Source organism: Chanodichthys erythropterus, chromosome 3, assembly GCF_024489055.1.
Source record: "Chanodichthys erythropterus isolate Z2021 chromosome 3, ASM2448905v1, whole genome shotgun sequence".
In the NCBI taxonomy this organism is placed as follows: domain Eukaryota; kingdom Metazoa; phylum Chordata; class Actinopteri; order Cypriniformes; family Xenocyprididae; genus Chanodichthys; species Chanodichthys erythropterus.
The window spans coordinates 72,039,525-72,052,522 of NC_090223.1; the positions used below are offsets into that span (position 1 = coordinate 72,039,525).

The 12,998-nt window shown below is 35.0% G+C and overlaps 2 protein-coding genes across 2 annotated transcripts in view; one reads left to right on the forward strand and one right to left on the reverse strand.

Moving 5' to 3' along the window:
* The window catches only part of LOC137006594 (zinc finger protein 271-like), a 185,028-nt gene that overhangs the window by 14,852 nt on the left and 157,178 nt on the right, over positions 1–12,998 (reverse strand). The window lies entirely within an intron of this gene.
* Positions 1,444–11,789, forward strand: LOC137007013 (uncharacterized). The gene is made up of 12 exons (XM_067368262.1): positions 1,444–1,490; positions 4,878–4,967; positions 5,058–5,172; positions 5,318–5,461; positions 6,002–6,061; positions 6,148–6,183; positions 6,356–6,409; positions 6,516–6,572; positions 6,643–6,857; positions 8,811–8,970; positions 9,114–9,210; positions 10,747–11,789. Coding segments are annotated over exons 2-12 (1,029 nt in total). The 5' UTR covers positions 1,444–1,490; the 3' UTR covers positions 10,748–11,789.

The window sequence follows — 12,998 nt, forward strand, 5'->3', positions numbered from 1 at the left end:
GAAGCTATTAATAGTTCAAGAGCCTTAAGTAACTTTTGTAATTTATACTATAAATAATTATTCTCTTCTCTCTCTTTTTCAGTGTCAATTGTCGTCTGATTATTGTAAGTTATAATTCTACACATCCTGAGAAGTCAGAAATCGCTGATGCAACTGAAAGCATTTTAATTTGTATACTCATGTTCTCTCCTCTTTCATTGTGTGTTAACAGCAGTTAAATACACCCAAAGGCTCTTTTAAGAGCCCAGCACAGAACGTTTTTGGCTTTGTAAGTATATGTATGACTAACAATCAGACATATTTGGGTTTCTTTAAATAACTGAAGATTTTTTTTCTTCTTTAAAATGCATCCTGCATCTATGATTTGTCATGTTCATCATAACCTTAGTCAAAAACCACTGATGAAACTGAATGCATTTTAAATCATATTCAGACATTTCTACTTTCTCTCCCCTTTCCTTGTGTCAACAGCAGCTACACAAGTCATCTTAGACTTTCAGGTAACTTCATATGTTTTAATGTTGTTTTACCTATCTAGACATGGCTGTTCAATAAAATATTTTGTTGTTTTACCCCCAACTCAAATCCATTTTTTTTTTTTGTTTGTTTGTTTTTTGAAATCTCAACTGAAAAGTTTACCCCTTGCAGAATCAGCAAAAAATGTTAATCATTTTAACAAAAAAGGATCATGAAAATTGCATGTTATCTGTTCTGAATAAAGTATTTCACATAATGGTTGTTTACATAAAGTGCACAAGAGAAAAAAAGAGCAGAATTTATAAAAATGACCCCATTTAAAAGTTTACATAGCCTACCGTTGATTCTTAAAACTGTGTGTGGTTACCTGAATGATCCACGACTGTTTTTATGTTTTGTGATGGTTGTTCATGAGTCCCTTGTTTGTCCTGAACAGTAAAACTGACCAGCGTTCTTCAGAAAAATTCTCCAGATCCTGCACATCATCTTCTTGTTCAAACGTTTTCACCCCTGGCCCTCAGTTGTCCTCAGTGTGAAAAGATGGATCTCAAAATCATTCAGTCACTGCTGGAGAGGGTTCAAATATGCAAAAGGTGCTGGTAAACTGAAGAATTTGCAGGACCTGAAGGATTTTTTCTGAAGAACGGTGGTCAGTTTAACTGTTCAGGACAAACTAGAGACTCATGAACAACCATCACAAGGTAACCACACACAATATTAAGAATCAAGGGTATGCACATTTTTGAACGGGTTAATTTTATATATTCAGCTATTTTTTGACTTAGAACTGTATATTCAGGACAGTACTATATCCAAATTACCCAAATAAGATGGGCTGAATTCTTCTTGTTCTATTTAATGGCAGGTCACAACTTAACTGTTATTATGGACACTTTCTGTTAGCAAGAACACTAATCTCTTCTACCCCCTCCCCTGTCTCTTGACCCATCAGTGCCAAAGCTTCAGCAAGCACTGTGTGCTCAGCTGCTCTGGTCTCCACAGTTCAGGGAAAGGTAAGAAGTATATAGAAATATTTGTGTTGCCCCAATACAGTTTTCTAAAATTTCTAAAAAAAATTAATTTTTCAGTGATTTCAAGGCAAAAATTTTGTAATCGTTTAATGATTTTCAAACATGACAATGAGTTCAAGGTGCATATTTTTATTACACACACAAAAATGTTTATCTTTAACTTAATCATGACTCTTTTAAACTTCTCTTAACAAATGTACATGTGCCACTCAAACAGCAAACGAGGAGCAAACAATCATCTAAATCAGACTTTGCTGTGATAGTGCAACATTAAAGACAGTATCAGAGGTGCATATGCAGGACACATCACTTCAAGAAAACAACAACAACAAAAACAGAAAATATGATTGTGCTATATACCAAATATTATGTTGAAAATTGCTTTATTTACTATTTATGTTTAAATATGGTCTGAAAAATCTACAGAGAGGTTTAAAAAAGTATGGAAAGAATTTTGAAAGGGAAAGTTTTACAGGCATTTCCTCAATTGGGATCAAACAATTTCACTGTAAAATGCAAATCTCTTGCAGTTAACCATTATGCATGCGATAATATAAACATCACTGTGTTACTGATTTCACAGTTATTGCTTTTAAATAAAGCAACATGCAGCATAACATCAATATTTTCTGGCCCATGTTGAGACTTAAAGTTAGATGTTAAAGACATCTTTAATGTCTTCCTTTATCAATGCAGAAAAGTTTTCTGAAAACACCTACAATACTGAAAGAGAACTAAAATGAGAAAATTCAAGGGTCGATAGCCCAACTAAACCAAACACACAAATGAAACATTTTCAACCAAACATCAACATCTAAACTTCTGTTAATCTCAATAAGAAGATTGAAGATTGCCAGTGAGTGTGATGTTTAAGTGTTCACATTCTTTTGGCCATGTAGTGTAGGTACAGTGAAATACTGCAAAATATGCCATTACCACATTTTTATCAAGTCTAATATTTTTAATTTAGAATGGATTCAAAATCCAAGAGGCAGCGCTACACAAGGCAGTGGAAATATGCACGAAGATCATTGGCTGAAAGGTTTATAGGAGAGGAATCGTCAGAAACATCTGATCATCCGATAACACCTCATTCAATAACACCTCTTCCAATAGCACCTCAACACATCAATTCCATTGATGAAAACTTGTCAAGTGTTATTGAAAGTGTGCAAATTGGGGTCAGTGGGGAAAGCTGCAGTTCTGGACCTGGCAGTGTGGATGATGGGCTCAGTGAAGGAAATTTCATCTCAGGAACTGAGAGTGAAAAAGAAATAGCCTCAACTTCCCTCACAACATTTTTACAAGAATGGGCAACAAAACACTTAATCACACATAATGCCTTAGATGATCTCCTGAGGGGACTTAAAACAAATGGACACCCAGAGCTTCCATCAACAGCAAGGACATTGCTGAAAACTCCAAGACTTGTTAAATCAGTGATAAAGTCTGGAATGGAGTGTGTCCATTTTAATTTAAGAGAGACCCTTCACATGCAGCTGCAGCGCTATCCAAGGGAGGTAACAGAAGGAGTTAGCACTTTGGAACTATCATTTAATATAGATGGCCTGCCCATTTTTAAAAGCAGCAGGCACATCTTTGGCCCATCCTCTGTGCCGTTCACCTGACACCCATCAGTGTCTTCCCTGTAACACTGACACTTGGACCCACCAAACCAGCAAACCTGGATTTTACAGAAGAAGCCATAAAGGACATTCAGGAACTGCTTGAAAATGGTTTGGATGGAAAAGATATAAAAATCAGATGTGTTGTGTGTGACGCACCCGCAAGAGCCATGGTAAAAAAGATCAAGCAGTATTCTGGGTATTATGGGTGCGACAAATGCACACAGAAGGGCACATGGGTTTCTGGTCGAGTGACTTACCCAGAGGTGGACAACCTCACTCTACGCACCAATGCCACATACCGTGCTGAAATGACAAGACGTCAGGAGAATGAAGACATTCCAATGTCTCCATTTTTGAACCTCCCACTGGACATGGTAGAGCAATTTCCAATCGACTACATGCACCAAGCCTGCCTGGGTGTAATGAAAAAGCTCATCACAGAGTGGGTTAGAGGAGACAGAAAGGTGAGAATGTCTGCTGGTCAAATAAATGAAGTGACTCAAAGGCTGCTGTCACTTAGGGAGGTCATTCCAAGCTGTTTTGCCCGAAAACCAAGGAACCTAGAAGACATCGACAGGTGGAAGGCAACAGAACTGCGTCAGTTTGCTGTATACACTGGCAAGATCGTGCTGAAGGGAATTCTGGCAGACCAGTTGTATGAACATTTCATGGCGTTCAGTGTTGCCTTGGGTCTTCTGCTCTGCCCTACTCTGGCAGTGGACCACAACAGCTACTGTAAAGAGCTGATGACATACTTTGTTGGAGAAACAAAAGAACTCTATGGAAGTCACTTCATGGTGTACAATATACATTCAATGGTACATCTACCGGAACAGGCAATGGCTTTTGGCAGTCTTGATGCGTGCAGCGCATTCCCATTTGAGAACTATCTTGGGAAACTGAAACGTCTCGTAAGATCAGGAAAGCAGCCACTTACTCAAGTGGTCAAACGGCTGGGGGAAACGTCAAATTCCCCACTGTCTGTGGATACTTCCAAGTCCAAAATCAAAAGGCCTAACAATGCCTTCATTCTTGCTGAAGGACATTGTTGCGAGGCCATCGAAGAGAGAGAAGAATTGGATGATTCAGGTTCCCAGATGCTGTTGTGCAAACTTTTTGAAAAAACTGAACCACTTTTCAGAGATCCGTGTGACTCAAGAATACTTGGCTGTTTCAAAGTGCAATCAAGACATTCAGTTATGAAGCTCATTCCAGAATGGCAGCTGACAAGAAATGCCATAATGGTAGAAAAGAGACAAGAGATGATTTTCTTAGCAATCCTGCATGAGCACTGATCACACAATCTCTCTCTCTCTCTCTCTCTCTCTCTCTCTCTCTCTCTCTCTCTCTCACTCACTCACTCACTCACTCTCTCTCTCTCTCTCTCTCACACACACACACACACACACACACACACACACACATTCTGGTTTATACTGCTGGCCCCACTAAGATAGTAAAGTCAGGAATTTACAACGTTGTGGTGAAAAGAACACACACAGACACACACACACTGCACTAGACTGCCAATGTTGAGATCTCCAGTTACAGGACATTCAGAGAAATCAAGGACAAGAAACAGTGAAGGTCATTAAATTTATAATGTTATAATACGCAAATACGCAATAATAAGTTGTTGAATAACTGTAATGCAATATCTTTATCTTTACATTTATTTATATATATATATATATAATGTGTGTGTGTGTGTGTGTGTGTGTGTTTAATTTAATCTCAACAGATGGACACAAAAAAATATGCAGTGGTGGAATTTACAGAGGACAGTGCAGTGGAACTAGTCCCAACCTCGTGGTTGGAAGAGACCAAAGAGGTATGTTTTTGGTTTCAATAAGCTTTCGCAATCATTTACAGTATAAATGTCTGTTCAAGAATGGTAAAGCAACCCCTTTTTTTCTTTCAGGGAACGTTCTGTTACTGGACATTTGGAAACATAAGGCAGCTTGTAAAAAACTGCACAATGCCAGACAAAGGAAAGTGGAGGCGGTGTCTAATAAAAAAAATCTGGCTAAGAACAGGTAATTTAATAGTTTTTGCATTATTTAAATTAATCTACAGTATCTTCAGTACAGTGAGGATTGTTAAAATCATATCTAATTATCAAGAAAATTGCTTTAAAAAAAAGAAAAAAACTATACTTTACACCAACAACATATTTTCCAGACTCATACACCAAAGGTGTCCAGAAATGCCGGCGTGTTGTGGAGACCTCAAATATTGAAACAGAGGAAAGCTCCACAACGAAAAAAAAGAGGGCACACAAAAAGCCAACAAGATATCTGTCTGAAACAGATTCCTCCTCAGATGGTAAGTATTCAATAATGTTTTTGAGGATGAATTTTGTCCATGTTCTAAGCAGGGTCTAATCGTAATGTAAGATTATTAAAAAAAAATTCAGCAAAAAAAAAAAAAGATAAACTTTGACAAAAAGTAATTTTTATTCTTATAATTGTGATTTCATAATATTTAGATATGAATCCAACTGAAAAAAAACTTGTGAAAAGATATATTTCAGTTAGTCAAATAGCACAAATCAAAAGGTGGAGCTCTGCAGCCATTTACTGGTGAAAGATTTTTTTACTTTTAAAACTGCATTTTCCAAAAGATGGGCAAAAATCTTACACTAAACCATGTCAAATTATCCATGTTATCCACTTGAATGAAAGTTAGAAATGTGGGTCTTTTATAAAGTGATTTAAAGAGAGACCCTGAATGTACCCCAAACAAAGATCGCACAAGGGTTAAGAAAAAATATATATATTTATCTCAAACATTATGGAGTGCACGATGTGTCATAATTGTTTTATTAATTTCAGTTCTATTTGTGAACTCTGTTTTTAATTTTAGATGATAGCAGAGTTTTCCCAACTGAGAATAAAACCCTTTCAAAACCTCTTCCACCCAAATGTAAGTTGTTAAACATGTAACATGATTAACACATAACTTTTAACCAACCTATTAGATGCCTTTTCCTTTTTATTTTATATTCACAGATAAGCCATTCTCCAATTTTCAGCCTCTGGACAATGGTTTGTAGAATATACAAATATATTTTTAAGTATAAAGACATAATTAAAAAAAATATTTCTCTCTCTGCCTTCTCACTGGCAACAGATACATTTTGACTTGTCTCTCTTTTTTTATGTATACTTATCCCTTCAACTTATGAATGCTAAGTCTGTTTGGATTTTATTTTTGCAGCAGAAGCATCACCGCCAGCATCCCGGCTATCGTGTATGGCACAACCCCTTCAAGGTATTTTACAAAATTTCATTATATTATTATATTATTGTATTAACCATTCTAGATAGAGTGATTTACTTCTAAACTTTGAAAAGTAAATTCTAATGTAATGCCACAGCTGCCTCACAGCTCCTCTTAGAAGAGCCCCAGTGTTCTTCAGAAGCAGCAACAAAGAGTAAGTCACGTTTTTGATTTTTCACACTATACTGTATTTTCAAGTACCAATCTGCAATATTGCTTCACAGACTATCGCACAAAAGTCTTGCAAAAACTGCAAGACATTGCAGAAACCCAGCAAGACATCTTAGCGATGCAAAGAAGCATACTGGCTGCTGTTGCTGGGACGGTGACAGTGACTGAGGAAGGGGGGGACATCCTGGAAAATGGACCATGCCAGACTGTGGATGAGCTGAATACGCTAAACACAGAACTGGGAAATAAGGACAAAAGGACCAAGCTGGTAATACATAAGTCACTTAAATGTACAACTATCTTTCGTAAGGTTGGTTAGGACCACTCTTAGCTGTACCTTATCACTGTTGACAGTCAATACAAATATAATTCTGAAGCTGTAATACACCCAGTGTTAGATTAGAATTATGGCAAAAAATAAACTGCAAATATTCACTGCTAAATTCATATATATAACGGCTCCTGATTTTTTTCTCTGTGATTAGAAAAAACACGCTTCAACTGATGCCTTTGTTTGCTTCAATTATAATGTCTGCTTCTTAAGAATTATTCCCATGGTGCGGAATGTACCAAGTATTGCCTTCTTTTGGTGTGGCATCTGCATCTTTGGCATCACCAACTTTAAAGACACTGTTCATAAATCTCAAATAGTCCTCTCTGTACTTAGGACTTTTCTCCAGTTTTCTTTTCAAATGCTTCAAATGAACTGTAGCATGCCGCTTATTGTTTAGTAATTGAGGAAGCTCTCTGAAAGGTAAGGGCATTTCCACATGTCCTTCTTTGTTGTGTTGAACCCTTTCATCCAACTGTTGAAGAAATTGAAGCAATTTTTGGTTTTCTTCACAATCGTCCAAAACTTCTAGACCTACTACATGAGGCATTGAATTTTTGCAGGAGATGAGGAAATCACTAAAAATTTACGATTGTAAAATATGTGGAAGTGAATGTGTTTTGTCACGCGATGAGTTTGCACGGCAGTTAGAGCTGTCGGATAGCCTATACGAAATCTTCCCCGAAATACATAAAAGTATGTGGCCGGTGAACTGGGAGAAGAATGGAGTAAACTTTATTGTTTCATAAACAATGTTTATCTGATATGAATAAAACATATCAAATATGAAAAAAGGGTTATTGTTGCAGCTTCCGTAGACATCAGTGTAATTTGAATTTAACAAACTATAAATGTCTTTTTTTATGCAGTAGCCTACTTAATTCAAATGTGTATTTAAATGTCTGAAACCTAAAATAAAGCGCGATCAGGTTAAAAACACCGAATAGTTGTGATAAAGTTACATGACAAGCGCAGAGCGCGCGTCTGTCTCTGGATCAGCGCTAAAGCACATTTGAATTTAGCATTGAATTTTTTTGCATTTTATTCTTTGCCATAATCCTAATCGAACACTGGGTGTATTACAGCTTCAGAATTATATTCGTATTGACTATAAACAGTGATAAGATATAGCTAAGAGTGATCCAGACCAACCTTACGAAAGTATGACTTACAGAAGGTATACTTAACTAAGAACGTTTCGGGAAACACGTATTAACGTTAAGGTACAGCTTAAGGTATAATTTAAGAACGACGTAGAGTTAAGAAGGCTTCGGGAAACCCAGCCCTGATCTCCAGCTTAACTAGCATAGTAGCCTACGGATGCAAACGTTGGTTAATGATGTCACGCAGGTGGTGAAATAACTTATTTAAATTAATCTGTTTGAGATACAGATTTTTGCTGTATTTTTGCAGATTTTTGCTGCAAATAACGGACATGGCATCTGATGACTAATTCCTCAGTTATCTTATTGATTTTACATTTTTGCTCTTAGTAAACCTGTGCATGTCTGCCTTGTTGTGACGGAAACAAGTTGCGCGAAAGCCTTAAAATGAAATGTATTGATTTGTTTAGTTACAAACCCTAAACAGAAGTTATTTGTTAAGTTTAAAAGCAATTAATTAAAAACTATAATTACGATAAAGACATTTCAAAATAAAATATATTTGAACAGGTGTTGTTGCAAAGTACAGTAAATCTTAACAATGGAGATGAACGCGCTTCTGTCTCTCTTTCCCTTCCTCATTAAAAAAACTTTCAACACATCGGCCATGGATTCAACAGTTTCCATTCATTCAAACAAACAAAACACTCTTTCAGCTGCTATCATAATGGCAAAATTCTAAATAACAGTGTTGTTTAATTATGATTTTTTGTTTGTTTTCTAACAGATGAACTACCTTCGATCGCTTGGAGGAACAAATTCAGGGGCAGCCGTGCGCAAAATGTTGCGCAAGGTTGCATCAAACAACGTCTTGAGTGCCTACAGTTTAAAAGGGAAAAAAGGGAAACTAGCCTTCAAAGACTTAATTATCTGTGATATAATTATAGGCAAGTTTTTTTTCCACAACTACTATCAATCATTGTTTTGTATTTTGCACTTTGAAATAAAATAAATATTGTTATGGTACCATATCTCAAATCTAACACCAATTTTCGCATAAATCAACCTTCTATGTTATTCTTTCTTCTAGGAGCAACGCAAAAGCTTTTTAGGTCTTTAAAGGCAGCTGACGTGGAAGACCTTATTTCAATGGTGCTAAAATTTGCCCCACACAGGCATTTAAAATGGTAAGCAATAATGCTAATTTTGTTTTGAGATTATCAATTATCAATGCTATGTCAGTAAGAGTTGGTGGTAGCCTACACCATTGTTTTGTCATTAATAGGCTCTTTTTTATTACTCAGTATGACTCTGACATTCAGTTTATATCATGGCATGACTCATCAATTCTATCGATTTATGACCTAAAAACTAGGCTATTTCTAAATATTCGCATATATAATAAATCTTAAACAAGTAATGAAAAATTAGAGACTCGTTTTTCTCAAATGGATCCACACAGTTATTAATAATTAACCCAAACACTGTATCGCGACTTCTGGAACAGTCTTCCTTGCTTTGTCATGTGTATATTTCTCATGCGCCATCACATCCAGCACATCTATGGCCACTAGCCTATTGCGCTTTTGCGCTACATTTGTAACAATTATAGTTAACTAACAAAAACTAAAACTATTAAAAACATTTATGCTAATCGAAATAAACCTGAAATATAATAAAATATAAATAATAGTTGAAAAACCTAAACTAAACGAAAATTTCACCTTTCATTAACCGACAAGATTATGCTAAATTATAATTAAACAAAATTAGAATGAAGACAAAAAATCCAGGGGTTTAGTTTTAGCCTACAATACAGGCACAAATAGCAGAATAAACAACAGAACACGAGGATTCATATTCATCATCATCATCACGCACCGGCAGCGCTTCTCGGAGAAAAAAATAGGGTAAAATCATATAAAAGGAATAAACAGCCTATGCCTACTGCGACAAGTAATAGACTATATGCTGAGTTTCGGTTCATTTTTGAGAAGCTCAAAGGAAAAGGAGACGGCCGAAAATTACTTTTGTTTTCTTTATTTTACAAGCAATGTTTTGTTTTTATTGTGAGTGTACAAAAATAATAAGCCTAACCCTTCACAGATTCGAATGAATGATGTTACTCTTATGACCATAAACTTCTAAGTATTTTAAGTTTTTTCCGCTTTTATAAGAAAATTCAAGTGATAGCGCCGGCGCCTCACGGGCACGCACAACATAAGAATTTTTAGTAACTTGACATTGCAGCCTGTTCATTGTCAAAATAAAATACAGTCAACTATATAAAAAGTTACACTCCTCATTTTAAATAGTCTGTGTACAATCACAGAGTTTAAATAATAGTTTAGCATCCAAATACATCGTGATATAACATTTGGATTTGTGCCAAATGAGAGAGGTAGGTTAACGCCGGTTTCTGTTTCAAGTTTTAAATGAATTCATTTTGGCTTGACGTTTATATATTAGATTTTTCATTCTTGTTCTGTTCTAAATAATAATATTAAGTTTTAAAGATTTGTTGTAGTGTGAGGGGAAATAAAATAGCCTATGTAGTATCATATATCAGTATGTATTTTTACAATGCATATCATAATATCAGCGCATAACAATCAGTCCACAAGACATCGGCAAAACTGCAATGACAACTATTACTCAACAGCACAGTGAAATGTTTATAATTTGACTCATGTCCTTTTCGTGTATTTGTTTTTGATTTGCAGATGATGGGGAATTGAAGATGTGTGGTGAAATATTTTTTTCATATTTCATTATATGATGTGTAAATATGTTGTTTAAATTAAAATGTGGCTTTCTCATGATGTATTTGATAATAATTAGTATACGATAATATAGCCCATTTATTAAATTATTATAACTCTAAGTTTTATTATATTCATGTTCATGATTATTACGTTCAATTTTGTATTTGTTGTTTAAAATATGTTCATGGTTTATGTATATAGATTATAGAGATTGTTTCTGTAAATACAAATTATATTTCTTTTAATAATATTACTATTCATGGTTCTTACGATTCTTATGTTTTCTGAACAATAAGCAACGACTATAGTTTCTCGTGATATATTTGATAATTAGCATATGATATATGACCTGTTTACATTTATTAAATTATTATAATCTCTTAAAGTTTTAGAATTTTCATGTTCATGATTGTTACGTTCAATTTTGTATTTGTTGTTTAAAATATGTTCATGGTTTATGTATATAGATTATAAAGATTGTTTCTGTAAAAACAAATTATATTTCTTTTAATAATATTACTATTCATGGTTCTTACAATTCTTATGTTTTCTGAACAATAAGCAATTACTATAGTTTCTCATATTTGATAAAAATTATTTTAATAATATTACTATTCATGGTTCAAACAATTATTATGTTTTCTGGACAATAAGCAATGACTATAGTTTCTCATATTCGATAATAATTATTTTAATAATATTATTTATGGTTCAAACAATTCTTATGTTTTCTGAACAATAAGCAATGACTATAGTTTCTCGTGATATATTTGATAATAATTAGCATATGATATATGAACTGTTTACATTTATTAAATTATTATGATCTCTTAAAGTTTTAGAATTTTCATGTTCATGGTTATTAATATGTTTTCAATGGAATTGTATGATATGTGTTGTTTAAAAAAATATGTATATGACTTATTTATAGATTGTTTCTGTAAATGAAATTTATTGTAATAATATATTAGTATGATTCTTTTATTTTTGAGCAATAAACTAAGTAGACTATTTTTTGTAGACTGTGTTATTTGAATATCTGGATGTATAGGTTAGGGGAACGTTCTGAGAACGTTCTGGGAACCTTCTAAGAACGTTCCCGGAACGTTCCCGCAACGTTCCCGGAACGTTCCCCGAACGTTCCCGGAACGTTGCGGGAACCTTCCGGGAACGTTCCGGGAACGTTCCCCTAACCTAAAGGGAACGTTCTATTTACGTAAAGAAAACTTTCCTGGAGAACCAACAGGGAACGTTAGAATCTTTGTTCTGGGAACGTTCCGGGAACGTTCTGGGAACCAGAAACGAACGTTCCCGGAACGTTCTGGGAACCAAAAATTGTTAGCTGGGTAGCGTTTCTGGAAATGGGTAAAAAAAATTTAAGACCTGACTAAATGAAATTTAAGACCTCTGATGAAAATCTGGCCGTTTTTAAGACTTTTTAAGGCCTTAAATTTAAAGTTCAGAATTTTAGACTTTTTAAGACCCCGCGGAAACCCTGATTTAAGCTCTACCCCACTCCACAACATCAGGCCCATTATAGGATGCATGAACACACACACACACAAAGCAACAAGTCTATACTATATGATGATGCGTACATACGTTTTTTTTTTGTGTATATACCCAGTAAACAATTACCGTCTTTCAACGTTGAAATATGGTTGAAAATAAGTCGGTCCGCCTTGGACTGGTTTACGACGTGATTTCAACTAAGTAGTTTAGGCTGGACTGTTTGACTACGTGTTTTCAACTGATCATGTTTTCAACTGATAATCTAAAGACAGCTAAATAATCTGTTATACATGCTAAAACAACGGAGAAAACAAATTACCAAACCATGTTCATTATTATCTTAAATAAATGTAAATAGTTTTACATATTCCGTCAAAGTTATAAAAACAATAATTGAAACTGCGATTGAGGTGCAATGAGGATTCATACATTGCAATAATTACCCCACCCCACCAGGTGGCGGTAATGCACCATTAAAGATAGTTGCCAACCGCCATAAAACCGAAAGAAGAAGAAGCGAAGAGGCGCGAAAAAAGCCCAGCCAACCGTCAGATTCCAGAAAGCTCTTCACGACTCTAAGCGAAAGCAGTTGTGTAAAGTAAGTATGACAAAATAATTAGATATGATAGCAAAATAAGTGTAACGTTATAAACGTTTACCTTATTTCAACCAAACCGGGCTTTTTTTTTTATAGTAAA

Bases quoted from the DNA above. Each gene is read 5' to 3' on its own strand.
- LOC137007013 (XM_067368262.1), top strand. From the start codon at position 4,878: ATGGACACAAAAAAATATGCAGTGGTGGAATTTACAGAGGACAGTGCA. The intron at 4,968-5,057 runs GTATGTTTTTGG...TTTTTCTTTCAG, and splicing joins GGTTGGAAGAGACCAAAGAG to GGAACGTTCTGTTACTGGAC. The intron at 8,971-9,113 runs GCAAGTTTTTTT...TCTTTCTTCTAG, and splicing joins TATCTGTGATATAATTATAG to GAGCAACGCAAAAGCTTTTT.